The sequence below is a fragment of the Phalacrocorax carbo genome, chromosome 5 (genome assembly GCF_963921805.1).
Source record: "Phalacrocorax carbo chromosome 5, bPhaCar2.1, whole genome shotgun sequence".
In the NCBI taxonomy this organism is placed as follows: domain Eukaryota; kingdom Metazoa; phylum Chordata; class Aves; order Suliformes; family Phalacrocoracidae; genus Phalacrocorax; species Phalacrocorax carbo.
This window is the reverse complement of record NC_087517.1, coordinates 68,136,716-68,162,417: the sequence shown is the minus strand read 5'-3', so window position 1 is coordinate 68,162,417 and position 25,702 is coordinate 68,136,716. Positions and strand designations below refer to the sequence as shown.

General features: G+C 39.1%; 2 protein-coding genes across 7 annotated transcripts in view; one reads left to right on the top strand and one right to left on the bottom strand.

Annotated features, from left to right (window-relative positions):
- Positions 1-3,744: 3,744 nt before the first annotated feature.
- Positions 3,745-25,702, top strand: part of LTO1 (LTO1 maturation factor of ABCE1) — a 28,521-nt gene continuing 6,563 nt past the window's right edge. For all 4 annotated transcript variants that reach the window (XM_064452887.1, XM_064452886.1, XM_064452884.1 and 1 more), the window contains exons 1-5: positions 3,745-3,877; positions 4,454-4,559; positions 7,141-7,211; positions 8,185-8,302; positions 8,657-25,382. In XM_064452887.1, the coding sequence (XP_064308957.1) occupies positions 3,813-3,877; positions 4,454-4,559; positions 7,141-7,211; positions 8,185-8,302; positions 8,657-8,725 (429 nt within the window). In that variant the 5' untranslated portion in view covers positions 3,745-3,812 and the 3' untranslated portion in view covers positions 8,726-25,382. The remainder of the gene's footprint in view (positions 3,878-4,453; positions 4,560-7,140; positions 7,212-8,184; positions 8,303-8,656; positions 25,383-25,702) is intronic.
- Positions 21,715-25,702, bottom strand: part of CCND1 (cyclin D1) — a 19,101-nt gene continuing 15,113 nt past the window's right edge. For all 3 annotated transcript variants that reach the window (XM_064452879.1, XM_064452882.1, XM_064452881.1), the window contains one exon: positions 21,715-25,127. In XM_064452879.1, coding sequence (XP_064308949.1) covers positions 24,972-25,127 — 156 coding nt within the window. In that variant the 3' untranslated portion in view covers positions 21,715-24,971. The remainder of the gene's footprint in view (positions 25,128-25,702) is intronic.

Genomic DNA, 25,702 nt, shown 5'->3' with positions numbered 1-25,702 from the left:
TTTTCCCAAAGCTAGGCAGTGAACACCATGGCTGGAATTCGAGTTTGTCTGCTGCCAGTTACTGGTGAGCTCCATGTGAAACAGCAAGTCTAAGAAAAGTACCTCTGTTATGGAAGGGTTTTGGAAACAGCTCATTAAATTATGACCTTGGATTATGTGTGGGTCACTCCACCTAGTCCTAAATTGTTATTTTCTTCATACAATAAATGGGTGAAGCTCAGTTTTAAGCTGTGTGAGCGTGTCTTGATGTTTTCCCCTCATTCCTCATCATTCAATCATAGGAAAGAATCAGAGAATCATTCAGGTTGGAAAAGACCTTTAAGATCATTGAGCCCAACCATTAACCCAGCACTGCCATGGCCACCACTACACCATGTCCCTAAATCTTTTAAACACCCCCAGGGATGGTGACTCAACCACTTCCCTGAGCAGCCTCTTCCAGTGCTTGACAACCCTTTCGGTGAAGAAATTTTCCCTAATATCCAATCTAAACCACCCCTGGTGCCACATGAGGCCATCTCCTCTCGTCCTGTCACTTGCTGCCTGGGAGAAGAGGCCAACACCCACCTCACTACAGCCCCCTTTTAGGCAGTTGTACATCTAGGCTGGGGAGTGCTGCCTGCAGACATCATCAGTTATACTTCATCTGCAATAAAGCAGTAGTGGATTTGTATATATTATAGAAAACATCCCTTTCATATTCCATTTACATCATTAAACCCTGTCGTTCACACTGCTCGCACACAGCCTTCAAGGTGCTGGACACTGAAAGGAGTGTTAAACTCCAGTTGTTCAGAGGAGATGATTCCTTGGGGAGATGGAAGAACTCCCGATCAGGCATGTTTTTTTCTGATTCTTCTTTGGCTGCGCAAAATACACCTGAAAAATGCAAAATATCCTGTGGGTGGAAGCCTGATTCCTTTTAAAAATGGGAACCATACTCAACAGTGCAGCTGGGGGGGGCAACTAGTTCCTTTTGCTTGAAAAAGATGTAGATTTCTGGCAGGAAAAGAGACTGAACGTTTCCGTTTGGAAATGCTGTGAGTCACAGGAATTGCAGATTTCTTGGCTGGCAAACATCTCCCATGGTGTTTCCCATTCTCCTTTGTGCTGAGCCACTGCCACACATCCGGAGGTTTCTCGCCCCTCATGTACTGGGAGATGTAGTCCTGATTTTCAAGCTGTTTTATTCAAAAAGTTTTTAGGCTTGGGACATTCTGGTTGTCTGCTTTTCATTTCCAGTTTTCATTAGACACTATATTGTCTTTGAACATTAGATACTTTTCAAGACCTTTTTGTTCAAAACTAAAAACAGAGAAAACAAAATAAAATAAATATGAACTTTTAAAGTTTGGTCAAAAAAATCCACTTTTCTATTAAAAAAAGAGCACAGTTTTGACAGGAAACACAGCAAATAACAGAATTCAGAGGGTATACTCTTTAATTTAACTAATGAGAGATTTTTTAAAGTAGATGTAACATCGTTGTTCGTGAATATTGCTCAAGAGCAGAAATACGAGCAAGCTCACGTTTGTGAACTGCATCTTGAGCTCTCTTGTGACCCTATTTGCTGACACCTTTGGATTTGCATCTTCCACCAGCAGCGCAATGTTTCTTACTGCAACAGTATGGTTAGAGGTTGGTTCAATATTTATTCAGGCAGCGGGAAGAATGCCAGGAGCTAAATTACCCACACCGCTTCCTGGAGCACTTTAGTTTTCCTTGGAGGTTTCCCATCCAAGCTCTGACCAGACCTGGGTGTTTTGCTTGTAAAATCTGACAAGATCACAGCTTGAGGTGGAAGGATTACTGGAAAATGCTTTCCCTACCATCAGACACCTGACTCGGTCAGGAACTTGGTGTGCAAAACCTCGAAAGACCATCGCCTTTGGTCCTGTGGGAACGTAAACACCACCACCACCACCACCATTGCCGATATACCTCCCGGTTGATCATAGTTTCTCAAAGACAGTAGGACAATTGCAGTGCTTTCATTTGCAATAGTACATTTTACAGCCCTAAAAGGTTCTTAAAGGTCAGGTGTCAAATGTTTCCTTGTGAAGTCTCAGTTAGAAGCTATGATGTGCAAATACCTGTTGTTAGAGTAGTGGGAAGGCTGTAGGAAAGGAGTTACTGGGCATCTCCATTTCCACTTTGGGGAAGTGTAAAAAGCTATAAATCTTTTATTCAAGAGCCATAATATCAACTTTACCTCTGCTCAAAGCACTGAAACTTTGCTTGTGGAAAATTCGGGACCACTCTACTCTGCCATTGTACTTTGTGTATGAACAGAGCGCAACACAATAAATCACATAAATGTACTTTCTTCCCTCAGAAATGTGTGGAAGCCAACCTTCCTTTCAGGCAGCTTCAGACGTGATGAAAGCAGAGATGCATTTCCCTTGGAAGCGAATGCGAGTGCAAAAAAGACATCACCAGGACTCTGAATTCGGGGTGAATTTGCAACAGTCTAGGCACACAGCAAGTTCATCAGGAACCCCGTTGGATGAGACTGGTAGTTGAAGGTAAGTAAGAATGACCCAAAATGAGACTAGTGTTTGGTAGTCGTCTTGCTAGGACGGTATTATGTTTTCAGCATTTTTCATCAATCCCGGTACCTACTGAGATCAAAGAACTTGTTTTTCATTAAATTCCAAAGCAAGGTTTAAATTGTAGCTATTAGCGTAGAAGAAACCTTCAAAGACTCCATATATTTCGCCAGATATCGGTGAACAATATGTGTTTGCTTGTGACTGTGTGGTTGTAGAGAAGGTAGGTTTTCACACCTGGCAAACCTTCAGCGATTTCATGGGTGATCCGGTGATAGCTACGCTTTAAATTAATGTGGAAAAACGAGCTGGCCGACTGACTACAGTCGCTCTATTTAAATGACTATACCCCGCTGCCACAGAGCATTTTTAATGAACTGTGATTGCCACATCTGGTTAGCTAAGCCTTCAGTAGCGTCTCTTTATTTTCACTTTAATCTAGTTTTACTTTTTCTTTAGACCCATCTCTGGATTTTAAAGCTGTCTTTTTGAGCCCTCTGCCCTCCTGTGTGTGATTCGGAGGATGACAGACCCCCCCGTACCCCCGTTTGGATTGGCAGACTGCTTTGGTGTGCCCAGAGCTGCATTTTCATTGAGTATCTGGAAAACAACAGCATAAGCTAACATTAAAGTATATAGTTATAAAAATGTATAAATGCTTCATTTTAGCAGTGTTGATCTGTAACAACCAAGAAATGCTGTAACAAAGCAGTCTAGAATGGCACACTAAAGCTTGGTCTGGGTATTTACATTAAAAATATTTACATTTTGGCTAAATACATCAAAAATACGCTACTTGGGGATGAGAAACGCCTCAGGCCGACGCGAAACTGGCTTGTGTCGGAGCCCAGGGCTTGCGGGGCTGGAAACGAGCCTCCCGCACCCCGCTGGCCGCACCCCGGCTGTGGGTGCCCGGTCCGGTCCGGCCCCCCGCCCCCCCGGTCCGCCCCCCCCCCGGTGCTCCCCCGATGACACGCACCCTCCCTCCCCGCCCCCGGAGGCGCTCGAGCGCCCCCTCGTGTCCACACCGCGCGCCGCCGCTCCCGCCCCGGCGAGGGGCGGGGCAATGCGGGAGGAGGCGTGGCCACTGTCACCATTGGTCCCGCCCTGCTCCAGGCCTTGCCGAAGGGGCGGGGGAGATGGCGCGCCTGCGTACTGGCACCACCGCGAGCGCGGCCCCTCCGGCTCGCCGTCCTTTCCCGGCATACCCGGCGGGGGGGGGGCGTGGCCGCAGCGGGGCCGCCGTCGGGCCTTGGCGGCGCGATGGCGGCGGCGGCCGCGCCTGCGAGCCCGGATATGTTCGATGAGATCGTGATGGCTGAGGAAAGGTGGGGCTGGGGGGGGAGGCCTGGACCGGGACCCGGGGACCGCGGAGGCGAGCGGGTCTCCTTGCTTGCCGCGGGTAACGGGCGGCCTGGGGGGAGGGAGGGGAGGCCTGGGCTTGGGCCTAGGCCTGGGTTTCCACAGGCGGCAGTAGGGGCTGAGAAGGAAAAAGTGAGGGGCAAAGGGCGGATAATGATCCCGGGGAAGGGGCGAGAAAGGAGAAGGGCGGGAAAATCGTTCTCTTTGCTCTTGCTGAGAGACCGACCTGATAGATCTCGGCGCTTCCACCGTGAGGAAGCTTGTCCCGGGGCTGTGAGCTTGTAGTTAGCTGTGTTAGTCTGCTGAAAGTACTCAGCTGGGTTGCAGAATGTGTTGTTCTGGGCAAATTGCTATAAACTTGAAGAACTCATAGCGTTCATAATTGCATCTTAAATTAACCTTATATGAGATTTCTAAATACGGTCAGTTGTATTTCCGAGATGATCCCGCATGGCTTTGTTTCTGTGAGCTGCTAGCGTGCAGCGTGAGTTTGCTATAGAATGAAAATAGGTGGTAAAAAAATTTTTCTTCTGCGTTTACAGGTTTCATGGTGAGGGGTATCAGGAGGGGTACGTGGAAGGCAGTCATGCTGGAGTTGTTGAGGGAAGGAGGTATGGATCGCTCCATGGTGCCAAGATTGGGTCTGAGGTAAATGGGAAAATATTTCAGAATCGCAAGCTTTTTGTCATTAGAAAATTATTGTAATATAGAAGCTGTTGGGCAAAGCGTGATACATTGGTGGCTTGAGGCCTGCTCTCTTATACTGCTTTATATGTGTCCAAGAGGACCCATAAAACTAGTTTAAAGGTGGTATTTTGATTTGAACAGTTAAATAGATGGTTTGGTGTTTTCTGAGCTTATTTGCTCTATGAGATTTTGATTAATTTTTTTTTGAAAGAGAAGATGAGAAGGGACAAAATCAAACAAGCTTGGTCAGAAAAACAATGATGGACTGTACATTCATGTTTTTAGCTCCAAATTGTGGCTAAAAGCCCCCCTATACCAGCTCCTGTGGATCAGCATTAGGGAAAAACACGGGACATTGAGGCATCTTGGATGGAGAGCCTCAAAGGGGCAATTCTGGGTGTCTCTGCTGCATTCTTTGTTATTTTTAATACTGGGAGAGTTTGTTGGTTGAGGCACTGTTGTTCTTTAGTACATGGAGTCAGTTCTGTGTGTTGGCATGCTCACACAGTAGCATAGCTGAATCGATATGCCATCCTAGAAATGACTAGAGAGTAATGGTGAAGGACCTTAACTAGTCTCATATGTCCAGCTCAAGTTTATCATAACATGGAGTGTGTTCAGTGCTGTACAATGTAGTTATAGTGGCTTTGGACCTGAACTGGATTTTTTCAGCTTTGATGGGAAGCTGTACTACAGGATTCATGGCAGGCCTTATTTCAAGTGCAGCACCACAAATCTAAATCTATTCTAACTATTGAAACCCTTTGGGTAACTTGGCAGTTTGCCCTTTTGTTGTTTTCAGGTTTCAGAGAGTTAATTACTATGCAAAGAACAGTAGCAATGGTATTAATCCATTCTGAAGTGAAAAAGGTAAACTGTCAAATTCTGAAGGAGTGGTAATTGTAAAATTTTGGTTTGCGTTTGGGTGTGATACAGAGATGTACAGTGATGAAATATTTTCCTACTTACACTACAGCTATGTAATTCCAAGATGAGAATGTCAAACAGCGGCCTCCAAAGCCAGACAGTTTTATACAAAATGGTTCTAGACAGACCATAGTAGGCAAGTGCTCTCATCTAATTATATTGGGGAAGCTGCAGAGGACAGGGAGGTTGTAGGCAGCTAGTCATGTTAAATAAGAGGAAGAGTGTCTTGGGTAATCTTAGACCTGTCTTGGGCAAAATTATGATGCTGATCTGATACCGGCCTTGCTTGATAGAGAATGAAAGTAAGATGGTATAATTAAAGTGTGTTTGTTTTCAGGCACATCCCTCAGGCAGGCTTAGACACAGCATCTGCTTGGGCTCAAGCAGAAGATTGGCACTTTGCCCCTGTGGTAGATCAGTGCTTATTAAACTGAGAAGTCTGTGGCTAAGTGTCTGGGGGCCAGGTGTGTTTTACCATAATAGCTTGCGTTTCCAGCAGCAGTAACTGCTCTGTCAGTTGTCTCAGTTTACCGTGGGTATCTATACAGTTTTGGGGCATGCAAATTAAATTGCTGTCAATGAAAAATTAACTGGAAGCCTCACCTCAATTAATCTTGAGCACTTAACGGGATGTCAAGTCCCAAACCCATGTCTGGGCCTTAAAAAGTACCTCCACAGTGTACTTTAACAAATAATAATGAATGGAAGACTGGAACTACCAAACACTCCCACTCTGCTCTGAAGTGGTTTGCAGGCCACGGGAGCTTTCAAGTCCAACAATGTTTTTTAAGTTTAAATGGCAGGTGTATGCACATGCACGTGTGTGGACCAAAGAGGGATTAGGCTGTAGTTTTGGATTTAATTTCTCAAAGTCAGCTAACTTTTGTTTCAGGTGTCTGCATTGTTTTTCTGTGAATCCTAAGTCACTTTTGAAAGCGACTTCAGCTGACTTACCCGGTTGGTGCACTGAAGAACTTAACCTATGTTCCTATTTCATTTGGTGTCCAAAGTTGTAATGAAAAGTTCTGGCAGCAAGACTAGCTTACTCAGCTCCTCGTGCTTCCTTCTGACGCCATGATGCATTTTTCCAGCCTCTTGAGTTAGGCTGGTAAAATTGTTTGCGTATCAGCTCAGAAAAAAGTGTGGTGTCCTCTTTGATTGATTTGGTAGCTTCCTCAGACTGGCTGGAATACCTTTTTGTAGAGCTGTATGTGGGCTGCTTAAACTTAAGTGCTGCAAAAATAAATACTTACCAAAACATCTTAAATAGGTGGTTTTCTGTTTTCCTTCTACCACACTAATAAGTTTGGGGGTTCAAAGAATGTAAAGTATGGCTAGCGTTTTGCAGAATTGCTTTTTATGCTCTATTTTAAATATTTTGTCCTCTGATGCTACACAGATTCTTACGAGTTTTCTGACTCTTGTACTGTGTGACACACATAGCCCTCGTTTATTCTACCCTAATTTACTGAACTTTTCAGTGCAGAATAGAAACATGTTTGTATATCCCGTGTTTTGTTTCCTGAAGAATGGGATACAATGTAGTGTTTTATCTTTGATTATATACACTACATGTTTTTTCCCCCGCCCCAATGACATTCTGATGAATTTGCAGATTGGCTGCTACCTTGGGTTTGCACTGACGTGGCACTGTCTGCTCCAGAAATGTGCGGATGAGAAGAACAGGTAAGGTTGAAAAAAAAATTACTGTTCTTTTAATACTGTTTCAAATTACGGTGTCCAGTTTTGCTTCTTCCCCAGTATAAAAGAAATACTAAAAAACAGAGGAAAGGTGAGCACAGGGCCGCCAGGGTGGTATCATAAGCTGGACCATGTGATACTGAAAGGAGTATAAGGGAACTTGGCTTCTTCAGCCTGCAGAAGAGAAAACAAGGGAAATAACTATTTGTACCACATAAGGGCAAGTTCTAGATAAGGTAGAGGCACATTCCTTGCAAAAGTGGACAGTGAAAGGACAATAGGCAACTTTCACAATTTGAAACGAGTTAAGTTCTAACGGAGCGTGAGGAGAAGGTCCTTTCCAGTGTAAGCAGCTAAGCACTGGGACAGGTTGTCCAGAGAGACTCCAGCAGCTCCATCTTCATAGGTTTTCAAAATCTGGTTGGGTATGGCCCCGAGCAACCTTATCTAGCTTTGAAGTTAGTCCAGCTTCTGCAGAAGGTGGGCTATGTGACCTCCAGCTGCCCCTTTCAACCTATGTTTTTCTGACTTTCCTTCTTTCCTCCGTATTTTTTTTTCTCTCCAGTTTTGATTAATTTATCTGACAGAATTGCCACCATACTGTCAGCCATTTTGATAGTGTTCTGGTGAGCTTTTTTTATTGCATTTCTTTACTTTGCTCAGTCATCTAGTCAATATATCTGAAGATTCTTGAATATTTCTCAACTTCTGGCAGGTAAGTTAAAAGGGAAACTGTAACTTTGTCAGTTGTGCTACCGTGTAATTTCTGATTATGTCTTAAATATGTGTCAAATGCACATTTTCACTGAGCTAAATGGGAGAAGTTGAATTAAAGAAGGATGGAGGGCTGGGTTCTACGCTCTGAATTATTATATATAATTTTTATATTGATTGAGAAAACTTCTGTAGTAGGCTCATTGTTTTTTCTGTTTTGATTTGATTTTTTTTTTTTTGGTAGCAAAAAGATAAGGGCTCTGGATTCATTAATAGGGATGATTCAGAAATTCCCGTATGAAGACCCCACTTACGATAAGCTGCAAGAAGATCTGGAAAAAATCAGAGGAAAATTTAAACAGGTTTGTAGGATTAAGTTGTTACTTTAGCATGAAATGGTATTAATTTCTGAAAATATTTAGTCTCTACACCTGCTGAAAACCACAGTATTTGTGCAGAGCAATTATTGTTCTTCTTTTGCAATCATAGTAAAAATACTTGAAGTGAATTAAGTGAAAATACTTGGTAGCTGAAAATTCCCCAACTGATAGCAAATTCAAAAGAAAATAAAAATATTCTGTAAATGAAAATTTAATTTTTTTGACAATTAATTATAAGTGGGTCCAGAAGAAGAAAAATGGAGGAATTGGGAGTTTTGTTGAACATTCTTTGTGGGAAATAGATGCTTTGAAACACTTTCGTGTATTCTTTTTTAGGTTTGTTCAATGCTAAATATTCAGTCTGATTTTAGAATCAGTACTGAAAGAACTTCACTAACATTTTGAGTATAACAGATGAAGATAAAAATGGATGACCAAGAAGAAACGTTAAGAGAACAGATAACTGGAATAGTGTTTATCTACTCTGATTTTAAACAAAATCAAAATAGTGAAGAGGTGCTAAATATTAAAGGGGAAAGGGAAAACCATTGAACTTGCAATAGGGCTTCTCATTTGTCATTTAACATTTGTTATCTCTAGGTTTTATTAAGAATTGCTGAAACACCGGTGTGTATACCTGTTAAATAGAAATATTTGCTTTAATTCCTCGCTGGCCTTGCACTGACAGATCAGTTCCCCAAAAGGAAAACATAGGCATTTGCAAAGTTTCCTTATTTAAAGGGTTTATGTCACTTAAAAAATCTGTGTATGCAGATCATCAGTTTACACGATGTGTAGATATTGTAGGTGAACTAAATATAACCAACTGCCTGCAGACTTTGCAGTAGGAAACATTTTTGTTTGTGAAGGGTAGAATGACAAATGAAGTCAGAATGCAAAGGAGAAAGGTTAAGATACCTGCTCATAAAGTAGCTGCAGCTCAGAATATGAAATTTGCACTTTCCCTAAGTTCTGCAGACCGATGCAGGTTGGGAGGGTGAGGAAACCCCACCAAACCCCCCAAAAAGTAGTCAGTTTGTGATCAATGAGAGAAACATGACTACCAGAAGAGTTGTGATACTGATACTAGTATTTACTAGTACCCTTTATTCAGGAATAGCTTTTTATTTTCTGGTCTTGAAAATATACTCTTTAGTCTCAAAAACAACAGATGCTGTCGGCTAAATGTATTCAGCTACGTTAGTTTAAGAGAAATACAGTCAATTATTTTACCTGAAAAATGTTTTCGTTTGGGCTGCTCTAGATGTCTTTGCATACCGTTTGCAATACAGTTATATAATGAATATATACTTCAGTCAGTTGTAACGTATGCATGTCTGCCTGAGTCTACGTGGCATAGTGTAGCTTGATACAGACAGATTTGACCACCGTGAGTATGGGAAGCTGTGCGCAGGGTAAACTATCTCAGGTGAAGGAAACATTTTAATGCGGCCATATCCTTGAACAGCACTACTTTGTGCCACCTAGACCCCAATTCTGTTTTACTTGTACAGCTTTTTTATTATACAAGACAATAAGCAACTTGAATTTTTAAGTTGTTCACTGTATGTTCATATCTGGGATATGAAGGATGTGCGTTCTGCTAAAATTTTTGGATTTTGGACTCTGAAGATAAAGTTTTGCTGACTGCATGGAGGGGCTGATTTGCATATGTATCAATTTATTTTAAAATAATCTTTTACTTTTTGTCTGTTTTCTGAGTATGCAAATATGCCAATGTCAGAGGATTTTCTCAATAACTGGTTGCTGGTGTGCTTTTTTTGTTTGTTTAATTGTCTTACATGTGTTAAGTGTTCAAACAGCTCTGATGCATATAATGAGTGTCAGGGCCATCTAGTGGAGGAGGTTGTTGTATAAGAAACAGATTATAAGAGTTCACAAATATTTATGTAGATAAAGTTATTAACATAGAGAGTACAGAACATATGTATGCATGATACAGCTCTTCTAATTACGTGGTGAACTTCTTTGAAATAAAGTAATATTGAGGTAGGATTCATTTGAGACTTGATCCTCATTTGAGACCTTGGAAGGGGCATAGCTGCATTGATGGCCTCTTTGTTTATGACAGTTTGAGTACAGTTGGCTTTTAATTGTTACGCAGCTAAACCACTGGGAACCAGAACAAGCACCAAACTGTAAGTGCCTGAAAATAGAAGCAAAATAAAATAGCATAGCCTGCAATCTCAGTAAATAGGTAGGCACAAAACAAAAAGCTGGCATATTAGAGAAAACAAAGCTAATTTGACCTTATAATCAATCACTTCAGAGAAATCCAAATTTGTAAAAGTTGTCTCTGCATCCACAAACCAGTTTATTTTTGCAAATCAAAGTATTTTACTGTTTCCTTCAAATTAATGGAAAGTACTAGATATTAATCTGTGATCAACTTTGACTCAAAATATTTTTTGTTGAAATCCATGAATTATGCTTTAAATAAAGTCCCCCTGGATCCTGATCTAAAAAAAGGCTGTTTTGTTGTTCTTCTGAATGATAGTACAAAGAGAAGTAAACACTGGAGGTCTAAGTATGCATGTTTTTAAATGTAGCCTTTTTGGAAATCTTTGTACATGGTTTACAAAAAGGTATGTAAAAGCAAGGGAAGGGATGTGAAAGCTCAAGGTATCTGTGAAGAATTTGATTAATAGGAGTGTACGATGTGTGAGTTGTATGCAAAGTGCTACTCTAGAGATTGTATCAAAGCAAAATTATTTTTGTTTGACTCTGGAGTGAAAGGGTCTTTGCAGATAAAGCGGTTAATGACAGTTGTTTTGGAAATTGGTTTGGTGGCTGATTTTCTTGTATTGCTTTAACTTTATTTATAACAAGTTAATATTAGAATAAAATATTATATAAATATATGTATTTACACATTTAACTATAAAAATTGTAGCAACCAGGATTTCAAACTGGGATATGCCAGGTTTAGCGTTGCCTATTAGGTCTTTAATTTAGCTCCGTAGATGTGTAACTACTGATTGAGTCTCTTATTCCATGAGTCTGTATTTTGCTGAATATCTTCTGTTTCGTGTCTTGTACTGGCCTGATGGTGTTTATTAAATGAGGTATGGTTAAAAATTCTGTTGGCTATGTAGTTGCATACTTTCTTCGGGGCAAAATTTTTTTAAAACTGTTTCTGCTACAGAGTTGTGGGGTTTTCTGGGGTGTTCAGGGCTGTAACAGTGGAGTCTTCACAGCATACTGGAGGGGTATTTCAGTACCTTATTTAAAGCTAAGGAGTTAAAGCCCAAGTTGCATCAAGAATATTGATCTTCCTTAACCAATGTGAGATGTCTAATGTGACTCGTTCCAAATGATTTTACATTTTGAGGACTTAAATACTTCAGAATATGCTTCTTGCCAACATCAAGAGTGGCTGAGTATCTAGCTTTTTTCTAGGTTTGTATTTTTGCCTGTGTTTCTCAGATCAGTCACCTAGAAAATGAGGGCCATTACAGTTAGCAAACACCTGTGAAAGGTGTGTGCTTAAGCCAACTAGAATGCCACTGGGGGAGAAAAATCCATCAAAATTTTGAAAACCAGAATTCAATTTTGTGAGATATAAGCATACGGTTTCTTTCAACACCTTTCCCATTAGGTTAACATCTTGCTAAAATCTGTAACAAATGAAAACAAATTCTGATAAATGGCCTCATTAATTTCACACCCTGCTTACTCATCCTGTGCCTTGAATGGTCAGGGCTCTGGTGGTAGAGCAAGTGTTACACTGTAGGTAGAGATTCTTTGGAAGATCTGGGCACAGAGAGGCTGAATAAAGCTTCTGTGGACCACGGTCATTAGGACATTTCCCAGTTTGAATGCTTGACTGCGCAACTTAAATATTGCTTTAAAGACTGGGTGGAAAAGATTCAGGAAAAAAAACGTGATCTTGTGGGTTATAATATTGGCTGTTAATAAAGTGGGACATAGAGATGGCTCTGTGCTGTATTGTCAACAGGTTTAAAATTTTGCAGAAGTACTTGAACTGTTAAAAACAGTTAAGACAGAAAATTTCTGCTAAAATTATTGAAGTTGTTAAGACTTAAAAATGTATCATGGTATTCACCACCTCTAGTTATTGCTCAGTAGTTAGGGAGGAGTGTTTGAAACGTTTAACTTAGAAATTTATGACTTGCCTGGACTGTGTTGTAGCTTGTTTTGTTTCTTCGTGATTGTCTCTTAGCTGAAGCTGTAGAATGCAGAATTCTTATTAAAAGGTGAATACAAAGCTAATTGCTGCTAATGTACTGAGGTCACTGCCGTCCAGAAGACTTGTAATTTTTCTTTCGACAGTATGTGATGAGTACAAGAAATTTTGAGTTTTGAGGCATCACCAGAAGCAGGTAAACTCTGACTACAGCAAACTAAATCCCTGCAGAATTGCATGCTGATGCAATGCTGTCTTACAGCCATGGGATTATTAACTGCTAATACCAAGTCAGCCATCACTAGAACATGTAAATCTGACTTTGTAGGTTATCTGTGTCATGGTACTACATCAGTACAGTAAAAAAATAGGCTGAGGTTTGTTAAAGCCTCCTAGTAAAAATCCATGAATAAAACACCTGTTCCATCTTTATTAAGCAGAATACTGTCTTTCCATTTGCTGTAAACTGTAATGTGAAGGGCACCAACTTCAGCTTTGAAAGAACATCTGTAGTCAACAGAAATGGGTGAAATAATAAATCAGAAAAAAATCTGGGTATGCAACTGTTTGCTTAAAAATCAACCCTGTAGGAGTAGCGTGGCTCATTCAATCCTATCATGTTTCTCTGAAACAAGGTTACGATCATTTACATGTGGATGCGTAGGGGAAGTCTGGCGTCCCAGCTTGGCATGCCTTGTTTGGTTACGTGACTTTGTGATCTGGTTGCTAGTGAGGTATGAAATCTATAAGCAACAGTGTGTTCTAGTGTGCACATAAAACCTGTGCAAATGCATGTTGCTAGCTTTCTGGATATACACTGTTTAGAGGAAGAAAAGTAAAGACTGGTTTAAACGCTGCCTTTGTTGTATTATTTTTGATGAGTAAAGTAGCCATGTTGGTCTGTGTCTTTAGGATTTCTGGAAAAGTAGGACATTTTTGTTGATTATTTTTAAATAGATAGATTACATTGAGATAAAATTATGAGTTTTAATTTTCCAGTACATGAGTTCCGAAGTTTATAAATCTGTAGACTTTGTTTTCTGAAGAGATGCAAGAGAGAGTTTGAACTCTATGATGTATTTATGAATGCTTAATTAACTTCGGCTGTAAATACAACTTCCTTTATTGGAACAAAGGGAGATCATCTGTCAAAAGTCTGCCTGCACCCTAATACTCCACAGTGCTTTAGAGTAAGAACTGATACCCTTTAAGATATATGACTTACCCAATGGAAATCCTGTTCTGTGTACATATTTTTTTGTTTGGTATGCGTCTACATCCCTTTGAATCCTTGAGTCCTTTTTGAATATAAACTTTTAATACCCATCTCCGCATTAAAGTATTACAAGAAAAAGGCATTAAAAATGGAATCTTTTATTTATAAAAATCATGAAACTACAGCCCTGGATCTAATATTTATTCATTTACTCACAAGCTGCCAAAGTTGTATATTTTACTAAATACAGCCTTCTGTTTCAAGATCTGATTTAATAATCTTAGATTATTTTCTCGTTGCTATTAAATGAAAGCGGTGCCTTTCCCTGGGTGGCTTGTTTGAACATTTGTGGGTTGGTTGGTTTGTTTGTTTGTTTTTATAACGTCCTGTAATTACTCGGCAGTGTTGCATGCTTGAAAGGGAATGCTGATGATATTAATGCCATTTTCTGGAGATAAAGATGTGGGCAAGCAGGGCGAGGGTAAGACTCCTTGTCAGGGTCATTACTGTCTTAAACAATTTCTGCAATGATAGCAGCATGAAGCACTAAGTATTTTTACACAGTGCTGGTGTGGGTGTGCCTAATGATCTTAAGGATATAGTTTGAAATCTGCCAGAATTTTCTGAAGTCCCTCTGGATTAGAGTCTATTTTTGATGGGAGTTTGTTCAGGGCACTCCAAAGAAGGTTGTAACAAAGCTGGGTCAGGCAGATGGAGCAACGTGTGTGTGATAATGTATCTCATCCTGATCTTCTGAAAGAGCAGGGCCTTGGTTTGAAACAAAAGGTTTAATATTTCTACTAATGTTATAATTCTTCATATTCTTGGTGCTACTCAATATGAATGTTAGTGCCTTTTGAATACTGCCCTTTGCAACTTCTTATGGAAATGGGTTCCGGTCTAATTACAGCCCAAAACTTTCATAGTTTGGCAAGTAACCATGAAGATTCTCATTTTACAGTCTGCCAGAGTTGTTTTTTTTTTTTAATAGATAAAGTGATGACAATACACATTACCACAGAAATCTGTATATCACCAGAGAACATGGAGATTGGTGGGTGTGAAATGAGTTCTGCAGCAAGTTTTGGTGTCTAGGATTGATGTATAAAGGTCACCTAGAGCAATCTAGTACTGAAATGCTTCAGTGTCTCCCAGGATTTGGAATTGCAGAACCAGCTCAGCCTCTAGTGACATTAAAAATAATAATAAAAAAGCCTTGTATGCTATTTTGAAAGCAGTCTTCCAAGTATTAAACTCTGTGCACTCAGACTTGAAAATATTGGTTTCGTTAGCAGGGGCAAGAAGAGAACTTGGAGGTCTTGGATTCTTTGGGATTGTCTAGACTACACTGTGCAATGGGGTGATATCTGGGGTAAAATTAAAGCCAGCTTAATGCAGCAGAAAGAGCCTCCCTATGTTAGAACAAAGCACTGATCTAGTTGATGTACAATGCTGTTAAATACCCGCATAAGCTCCATTTCAACACTTCTTACATTTAGTTCATTTGTAGCTAACTCAGGTATCTCTTTGGCATCACACTGTGAATATTCCTACCTTAATCACAGGAGTGTTTATTCTTGAAGTGTAATTACATTCTTGTGGCATTTCTCATCCTAAGATTCTTTAAGTACTTTGCAACTCCTGAATATATGTATAGCTCTACCAAATGATGCAATACTATGCAGAAGGAAAGATGGTCAGTACACTTACCTGAAACGTAGACAACATAGGAGCCTTTGGAAATCTTTGTTAGCGTAAAGTAGTACCCGTTCACTCTCATATGAAATATATGAAAGGTAAAAAAAAAAACCAGGCATAGTAAGAGCCAGTTGATTCTGAAGTGGCTTGCTATACAATGTTTTTAATTGTTCTGTCATATTTCATATACATATGTAATTGACCCATAATATGGCATTCTGGGTATCTGGTTTTGGCACAGCAAAATTGCCTACAGAAGATTTCTGAACAGGTATAAGAAATAGCATATAGCTTTTGTCTTGAAAGATGAGAAAGCTTGATTGTAGTTGTGCGGCATCTGGATGGATGGCGTCTGAAATAGTGGTGTACTGACTGAAAGAATTAAACTGATAGTTGTTTATAATAAAATTACAGAGTTTACTTTTAGCAGACTGTTTAGAGAGCAGATCGATATTCACCCTCTGTATCCTGACTCTGATTCTAGACAGAATCAACATCAGTTTTTGTCACTGTCTCTCATTTTTGATTGTTCAGCAACGTATTTGCCGCTTTATCTCAATGCAATAGTAATTACAATTTTTAACCTTCAGCATCTTCAGGATTCTGGGGAATAATCAACACTGCATGGAATCTTTATCCATTGTAGGAACTGTGAGTCAGCAACCCTTTAATTTTTTTAGTTGCAGCTATTGTTCCAGCAGCGAGCTTTACTGCTATTGTCCACTGTTTGTCCAGCTCACGTTTACTGGACTGTGGGAACGGATTAGGGTTTCATGGCTTTTTTTTTCCTTCTTGCATAAACTCTTGATCAAAGACATTCCTTGGATGACAAAACACTGTATACTGTGTCACACAGTCCTGACCAGACTGCACGAACAGTAGTTTAAAAACACATGCCTACATTGTTCTCTAAACTGGCTTTTTTTTTTGCAATGTATGTGCAGACATTGAATTTTTGAGACCCCATTTACCTCGTTTAAAAAACACACATATAGAAGTTATTGTTAATAAGCACTAGACAGCTTCTGAAATATGAGTGAAAAACAAATTACTATTTGAAACTAAAAATCAGTGTAACAGTATGTCACTTTTAAGTGGAGTTAGAGGTTAGGTCTGCAGTGTGTTTCCTTCCTGAGGAGACCTTGGGTCATGGTGCAGTTAGTCAAGTGCGCTGTAAACCTAAAACCACATGGACTTATGGCATCATGTTATGTGTCATATGCAGAGCACCTGAGTAAGATGGAGAATGATTTGAGCACAATTGGGGAATTCATAACCTTGCTTCACCATAGGTACATTGTTAGAACTGCATGTTGAGAATCTGGCTCATTACAGTTGTATGGTTTGTTCTTCTTTTAAGTTCTCTTATGCAATAAGATGAGGACAGACTTCACAAAAATCCACTAGCATTATTATTTCTCAAACTAGTGAGAAAGAAATCATGTTAGAGAAAAATAAGAGAGTTTTTCAAGGAGCTTTGACTTGTGATTTGCCTGAAATTATCCTTCAGCAGGAGCATGAGAGAAGTACAAAGAGATCCCTGAAGACACCTTAAGCAGGTTTACAGAGGGATTAAAAACCATGGAGGACTATATTTAGGTGATTGGAAAGTTATCTGAGGATGAGACAACACTTAGTTTCCACAGACATGTGAGGCTTTGCATATACTTGTTTGACCCTGCAGCACTGTTGAGCGCTGTCATGCAGGAGTGGAGGCAGATGAACTCTTTCACTTAGATTAGAAAGACATTGTGCGTAACGGAGGAACCTTTCTGATCCTTTGTAGTCCAAGGGTCTCTGTGAAAAGAGAAACCTGAATTAATATGTGGCTGATACATTGTCTAAAAGGAACAAAGTGGTCATAGTAAATGGCTGAAACAGCTACAGAAATATTGAGTCAAAAACATGAAATAAATGTATTGTTCATAAGAAATAACGTTTACTTTTGAGTAAATAATTGCTGATGCCTTCTGGAAATCTTGGGAAGATATTATATCTGTGCATGTAAAAAGAACATAGCTATATTTAACAGTATACATTTGCTAAAGATCTGGTCTTTAAAGTAGCCAACAACCAAATGTAAACAACTATGGCCTGCGGGTGTTCAAGGAGCTAAAAAGCTGTTCAAAAAATAATACCCTGTATTCAAACAATCTGTAGTGATAAAATCTAATAAAAGGAGAAATAAAACATCAAAAAGCTCAATTGTCCGTTTCAGACAGTTTGCCATCAGAGTGGTGACTTAGGACGCTAGGTCACTCGTTTGGTGCTGGCTCAGGTGAGTTGTCGTAATGCTCTAGTGGTGGTTTAGTGGTCTTTGTTAAATGATCTGCCCATCTCAGCCCGGCTTCTTGAAGACTGGTGCTGATGTTACAAATAACATCCTTACAGTGGGTAACATGTTAGCTGTCGTAGGAGACCATTTAATGGAGTATAGCTTGTGAGTGGGTTAAGACAAGTGTCACAGGGCAATCAGGTGGGATGAAAACCATACCACTCAGCAACATATAATCTAAAAATTATTTACTTAGCAGGTTGGGATCGGTGAGTGGAGAGCAATTTCCATTCTGTAATGCACACGCTACATGCAGAAGTCAAAGCCCTAGACCTTCAACACCCAGGAGGAGAGGGCTCCTGGCTTGGAGCTTGGCCTGTGCATGTAGCGATTCCTCCTTTGGTTCAGCTTTCTTGATGGTATTGGATATCGGTACCTGGAGCTCTCTCCAGCCCTGAGGAGTTAACTCTCTTAACCACTTACTGCTTTATGTGTTTGCCAGCACAAGCAGTTGCAGGCCATTCTCTTTGACTTTTTCCATATCTAAGGTGAGTTGCTGGTGCGGAGGAGGTTCCTGTCACCCACCCCAAATGCGTTGCCAAGTGTGACTTTAGCAACAGTTGCCTAATGAAGTTCTTAGTTTGCTTCTTTGTTTTCCAGTTCATGCCACATTAGTCAGAGCTGAGCAGATGTAGTCAAGGTCTCATTTGACTGGGCAGTCTTTGGCTTTCAGGTAGGCTTCGCTCCTCAACAGACATGTCATCAGGGAGGGAAGATTGTACTGTGACTCTCCATTAGCATATATAAAATATGATGGGAATATAATTTTCTACTGCAGTCTTCAAGTGAGTGGACAAGACTGGTATTCTGGTTTTGAGATGAATCGCTGTGTAGTTTTTTAACCTGAAATAAGCACTAATTTTTGTGTTTCCTCAAGGATATTATCATAAATGAGAAAAATCACATAAGCCATAATTAAAATGAGAAGAGAGATGAAATCCACACAGATGGATTTTTTTTTTTTCCTAGTGTATAAGAGGGAATGCCTCTAGCAGCCACTGAACACAGCCTCCTGTGTCCAGAGAGGCAACTTGAGAAAGGTAAAACTGCTGTTGCGTTGGTCTGTATATGGTAGTGACTGCTCCCTAAAATCTTGGGACTGTTCTGTGAAGGAATTGGCGTTCCAAAGACCACATTAAAAACAGCTTCAGGAGTTCAGTAGAAGTGGTGGTGTACACCCCAGGAGCAAATCTATTGCCCACACACTGTGGGTGGTGCCCCTGCATCAGCATGGCCCGCGCAGAGCGAAAATGCTGCCTGTGTGCCACGCGGCTGATGTGCTGTGAGCACAGTGTCTTTCTGGCAGTAGTTCCCTCTTCAGGTAAGCGCGCTGAGGAAAATGATGGCTGTGAAGACTTAGTGACTTCCCTGAAATATGAGACATTTTAATACATAGTCTTGACACAGGCAGAAAGGAGATCTAAGTAGCGCTCTGCAAACGCTAATAGGATCACCAAGAAACTATTTCTGTTTTCCATCTTTAATGTCTATCACATTAAAGAAACAAAAGGATAACTTCTGCCTTACTCCTAAATTTGCACTCCTTAATCCTAAAGAACAAAATCACGAGTCTGGCAAGTCTCACATTCAGTGCAATCCAGCTGACTGATTTGCAGTCCTTTCTCATAATTTAATCGGAATATTGTGTGGAACTCAGTCAAAAGCCGGATGGGAATCTATGTTTGCCATGCCAATGCAATTACTATTATCAATTATATTTGTGGGATGGTAAAAATACCATGCTTGTCTGAAGAGATACATTTCCCATAACATGATGCTGGCAGGAATTCATTAAAATGCCATCATTTATAGCTTTACTGCCTTTGTCCCATTGTAGCTTTTCAATGATGTTGCCAGGAATCTTTATCAGAGTATCTAGCCCACATGCCTGGGTCATTCCTATGACTCCTTTGAAATAATAGCTCCAAGCTTCACTTTCTCCTCTGTCTTCTGGAATTTTCTATCACTTAAAATGCCAGATACGCTTGAATGTAAGCGGATTCTGAGTTTTTACAGTTAACAGATCTTATTTATAAAGAGTATGTGAATTTAAGTGTTCATAAATGGTCCAAGCTTGTCAATCAGTCTGAATTCAGCAATGGCTTTTGGAGGCCTCTTGGAGGTTTTTCTGTTTATGCGTCCCAATCTGATGTAAGAAAATACAGTATTTTTCCCTTTAATAAGCTACAGCATAGCCTAGCTGAACATGCATATTTTTTACTGCCTATAGTAAATTGTTTTTCTTGCTACATTCTTGTCTTTCTGCCCTTCGCAATGTGAGTAATACTGGCATAGTTCACCCAACGTTCGAATTTAGTAGTCTGCATTTAGAGAAGGAAAATGTAAATAACAGAGCTGACTATGTGGGCTTAAACCTACTTAAGTCACAGAACACTTCAGTCAAGTTTAATAGAGTTTATAAAACAGATAGGAAAGGCAAAACCCACTTAACATGCTCAACAAAATGCAGAATGTCTCACTGAATCATTTTGACTTTTTTTATCAGCAAAAAGGTTTTCGTCCCAAATCAAGATTTCACAAGTAAATCTTTACTCAACTTTCAAACATTTAAAATCAGAGGACTTAGCCATCAGTGACACAGAAGTGAGTCGTCTTTTTTCCTGTTTTTTCTTTAAAACATGCTGAAACTTTGCAGAAAACTGGTAAAAGATCTGTGTGGAAAAAAATCAGTCTCTCTTTGACTGAGTCCAGTTTAAGGCTTAATCTGAATTTAAAGTTGCTGTTAAGGTAGTTTAGATCTTCTTTCACTGCTATATGAATCTTCCTCAGTGGCTTACCAGTGTAACTTGACCATATTGAGCAGCTCCCCATTTTGAATGGAAAAATTACAGATCACGCTATGTACTGATCTTACTTCACCTACCTGATCTATGATTTTAGGGTAGGCCACGTAAGTCAGGTTTCTGTCTGAAATGACTGGGAAACTGACAAGTTAATACAGGCTCAGTGGGGATTCTTCTGATGCAGATGGTTTCCCATCTATTGGTAACTGCACTAAGAAAACTTTTTTTGCACTAGACTATAATTAACGTGTTAGGTGTTAACTTGGGAGTTTCATTTTTCATTTCCTTTGCTGTACTTACTGCATAGAATCAGTTGTAATGTGAAGTTTAGTCAATGAGAAACTCAGGAGGCAGATACTAGATTTCTAATTTGCGACAGGAGAGACAAGCACTTGACTTTTATGTAGATTTTTTTTACGGCAGAAATATTTTCATAGGGTAAATAGTCAAATACAGAGGTTAGAAGCCTGACCACCTCCACTAAGAGTAGGCTACTGCTGTGTTCAGCCCTGATAGTAATGGATAATGTGCATCCTCAGTTTTCAGAGGTACTTTGGAATGTGAATCGGTTATAACTTTTTCTCATTTTACTTTATAGTCATATATCATTTTTGTCCTTCTAGGTCTGGTTCTCTTTTATGTATTGTTAGTAGGCTTTTACATTTTTCTGGTTTATTCCTTATTATCTTAGTGATACAATAGTAATGTACGAGGGGAAGGGAAAGAAGGCAGGTTAACCTTACTGCTTTCAAAACAAACCATCTTCTGTAAAGGTATTCTAGGACACAAAATCTTACCCTGATAAATAAATACAAACAAGCATTCTGTACCATCGAACACCTACTTTATTTTACCTTTTATTGAAAAGAACCACCAAATGGTGGTTTACTCTGAGAAATTAGCTTAGATGTTTAAAAGAAAGTCTTCAGCAAAAAAAAAATTTTTGCTTTTTTAAAAATACACATTACTGTGACAGGCAGTCACCTACCCATTGCTAAAAACCGCCTACGGTTTCCCAAGATAACGACAAAAGGTTTTTAGCATTGCAACTATTAAGGCAGAGAGTCAAAACCAGAAAATGTCATGCGGTTTTACTCATTGCATCAGGTAGTTAATACCATTCAGCATTCATGAAGGCAATAAAAAAAATAAGACGACGACGACAAGCAGACATTGGGTTTTACCAATTTTATTTCTAGACTTTAGTTTTTTTTGCTGGAAACTTGTCTGTTACAGGTCTGTTGGTGAAAATGTGCATTTCAGACCAGTGATGCCAATAAGTACAATATAAAAATGTACAAATCTGAATTGCTTGCTTACTACAGATTGTTATAATAATGTGACAAATAAAGCATCTCTGTTGGCACATGAACCCACTTAATCTGGATTTGGCCTTTTAGTACATACAATATTTTAAAGAAATTTGCAGTACACACTGCCACTCAGTGTAACACATAATATAACCAACAAGCACTAACTCAATAATCATGTTTGGTTCAGAGACACAGAGATGCCACAAACAGAAGTGTTTTATGAGGTAAGCAGTAAGAAATGTTCCTGAAATTTGGACAGAATGTATCCAGTCCTCCTGGGTCCTGCGACTGCTAGTAGCATTGCAATGCTTTATTTATGCACTATGTAGGATCTTAACTGCATTTGCCTCAAAATGAGTTCTAATTCTGTTTTGGTTTAGCAGCATACAGGCAACAGCTAGATTATTCTTCAGCATACAACTCTGTTAGCTGGCTTATTTATGAGATTTACAGGCTTTTTAAATTAGCATTATGCTATAATTAAAAAAAAAACCAACAAAAAAACTAGTATATCATAACAGATTAAACACACAAAATACTTAGAGTTCCAGAAGATAACCTATCATACCAAATGATGTGTCCCAGCTGGTGGAAAACCACATCAGGTGGCATACAAGAGTTATATTATAATGCACCTTTCATATATCAATGTGGCTAATAACACAGCTTAAACTACTATGATAATAAACCCCAGATCAGACAAAGAATCCAGCTTTATAAAATGCATAACAAAAAAACTGACATTACTTGATCTTCTGAAATGTCTGCTGTTTTTAAATTAACGCAACCTAGTTGCAAATCGCGAGACCCATTCAGAATAAACGTTCGATGCATTTCAGTTTGCAGTAGAACTATGAGGCACTGTGTACGAACATTAAAACCTGGTCTAGACACGGTTAACTGAAGTATGAGGTATTGTGAAACAGGAACCTTTTTGGAATAGAGCAGTAATCACATTAAGTAAAAATTGATCACATAAAAAATCTACAAAAAAAAATGATGTCAATAATATAATTTTCTATGAGAAAATTAAAACCTATAACATGGCAGTATATGACATTGTATAACAAAAAAAAAACTGATCCACAAAATAGCAGCAAAACACAATGACAAAGATACAGAAAAGCAATGTTAATTTTTTTTTTCAAACCATGCTGGGAATTTATCCATAGCAGCTCAATAAAGATGGAGCATCCGCTCCTTTTCTTTTTTCTTTTTCTTTTTTTTTTTTTAAATTTTAAAACTTTTTCTTTTTTTCCTTTTTTTTTTTTTGTTGTTGTTGTTTCGTGTTTTTACAATCAACACCTTAGCGGCAGTTTTCTCACATACATTTCACCATCACATTCTCCTCGAGCATCAACTTCAACAGCTATGTCCACGTCCCTTCAGCTACTTTCTAAAATAATAATAAAAAGATACATAGCCAAGATGTGCAAATTTTCTATTTGTAGCTAAATTAAAAAAAAAAAAAATGGGCCATATACTGGAATAAGAACTTCTTTCAAGTACTCCAATTTTCGTATCTATTAACTATGGCGTTTTCATGGTTAGACTGCTTTTGAAAAATGTATAGGAAGGGGCCAAATAGACTGCTTTGTTTGGGGTTTGTTCTTTGAAGCGTGTCCTCTTTTCTTTAATAAGCTGGTTTAAAACTGCAACATCAAGGGTAGAAAGATTTTTCTTTAAAAAAAAGGGGGGCGATTGCATTATTTTACAAATCATACTGGCCTCACGAACATCCTCTGCAATAAATATTCTTTTTAGCCTTAACTATAAATTATATATTTTAGTGTTTAAAAACCTTCAGTTGTAAAACATCTAGCGACAATCCTTAAACTATGTGTCCTATATGTGAACCTTTAAGGCCCCTAATTTATAAAGATGAGTTGGCACCAAAGGATTTCTAAACTTCAACTTTTCTATAGAAAAGGATAGGAAGATAGCCTGGCAATTTGTGAATGCAATTTCTCTCACTGGAACACAACCTTCGGAAAAAAAAAAATCACCTCTCCTCTAACACCATAGTTAAATGCACTTGCTTTGCAATTCCAAGTTTGCGAACAAGCACGTATATATTTCCAAACCATTCCATTAAAAAAAAATTCCCACACAATAAAGAATGTATTTCCTATATCTAATGGACTGAAAGTGCTTTGAATGGAATGGTTTTAGAATATTACAAACAAACAAAAAAAAAAAAGACTAAACTGTGGATTGAACCTGACCATAATTAGGCTGAATATCTGTGGGGTCAGACCAGCATTTTACACAGGTAACTACAAAAATATGAAGATTACAAAAATATAATATATTATGTCACTATTTCGGTTTCTCTTTATAATAGAGTATCGTACGAGTAGTACATTGGCCTTTCCCAACAATGCTAAGCTGGAACCCTACAAATGCCTTATGCACAGGCAATCCACAGGCACAAAAAAAAGATTAACATATAATAATGCTGCATACTAACATACACTAACTTATGGGTTACGTTAACCATTTATAAGGTGAAGAGGATAAAAAAAAACCTAAGGAAATAAAATAAACATTTACAGATGAATTATAAAGTGACTAAATGCATAAGCAAGCAAGATACAGAAAAGCCTAGAACTGCGTTAAAGCTATGCTTTTTAAAGAAAAAAAAGAATATTTCATTTACTATCTAAAAAAAAAAACCTCTTCTACTTTAAAAATGGTTGGGTGGTTGGTTTTATATGTAAGAAATCAAATCTAATACCTCCCCTGGAGACATTTTGTGTGTTAATGCCTATTTTTACAACATACAGACAAGAACACTTTAATATAAAAACTAGTTGATTATTATTGTATAAAATCCTCTATTTTTGTAGCACAAACCCCTGGGGGTAATGCAAATACTATTTTTTTCTTTTTTTAAGACAGTTTTTGGGGTATTTTTTGTTTATTTGTTTGTTTGAAGTCACAGATGGAAGGGAGACAGAGCAAGAAAAAAATATAACAAGACTGGTTTTCCCTTCTGGTATAAAAATGTCCTGGAGAAAAGGGTTTCTGGGGGGGAGATCCTGATGCTGATTCCTTCTCAGATGCCCTTTCTTTGTCTGCTTTTCTCGCCAAGCAAACCCATTAGAAGAAGTCCTCTTAAATGTTCACATCTCGCACATCAGTAGGTGTGCAGGAAAGGTCTGCTTCATCCTCTACAGTCTTTGTTTCTGAAGATACGTTGTGCTGCTGTGCCTGACGTAGACTGGATTCAAGGAGGGATTCAATCTGTTCTTGGCAGGCTCGTAAACAATCCTAGAGAAGATTAAATGGAAGGAGAAAAAGACCCAGGGTTCTTTAGAAAAACAGCAAGATCACAGACCAAATACCATTGCTTGAAAAAGCAAGAGAAATATAATCAAGTTACTTGGGAGGGCAGCAGACTGAAAGGAGTGTGGGAAGAGCACAAGAAACCCTGAACTATGAATGGATTGGACGAGCCGCCCCGTTTTCTGCAGGATGCTAGCCTGCCTGGATCCAGACTTCGGCAACTTCTACTTAACGGCCTAGGTGAGCATCTCCATACACAGTCCTCTGGACAAACCATGACTGCCGTTTTGTTGTTAGTCTGGCCCACAGGTCTACGACTGAATATGATGAACACTCTGCTGCAATGACACAGGCGGTAATTAACCCGGGTAGCACTGTTGCACAGTTAAGATGTTGTAGCTCACACTGCTACTTTTCCGCCTGTGCTGTTAACGCTTCAGCAGTTCTGTAAAAATCCGCTCATCATATCTTTTACCTCACTGTCCTTTATGCCCTTTGAAAAATAGGAACAGTCTGACTGGACAGCAGCGTGAATCAATCAAAATTAAATGAGTGGAGCT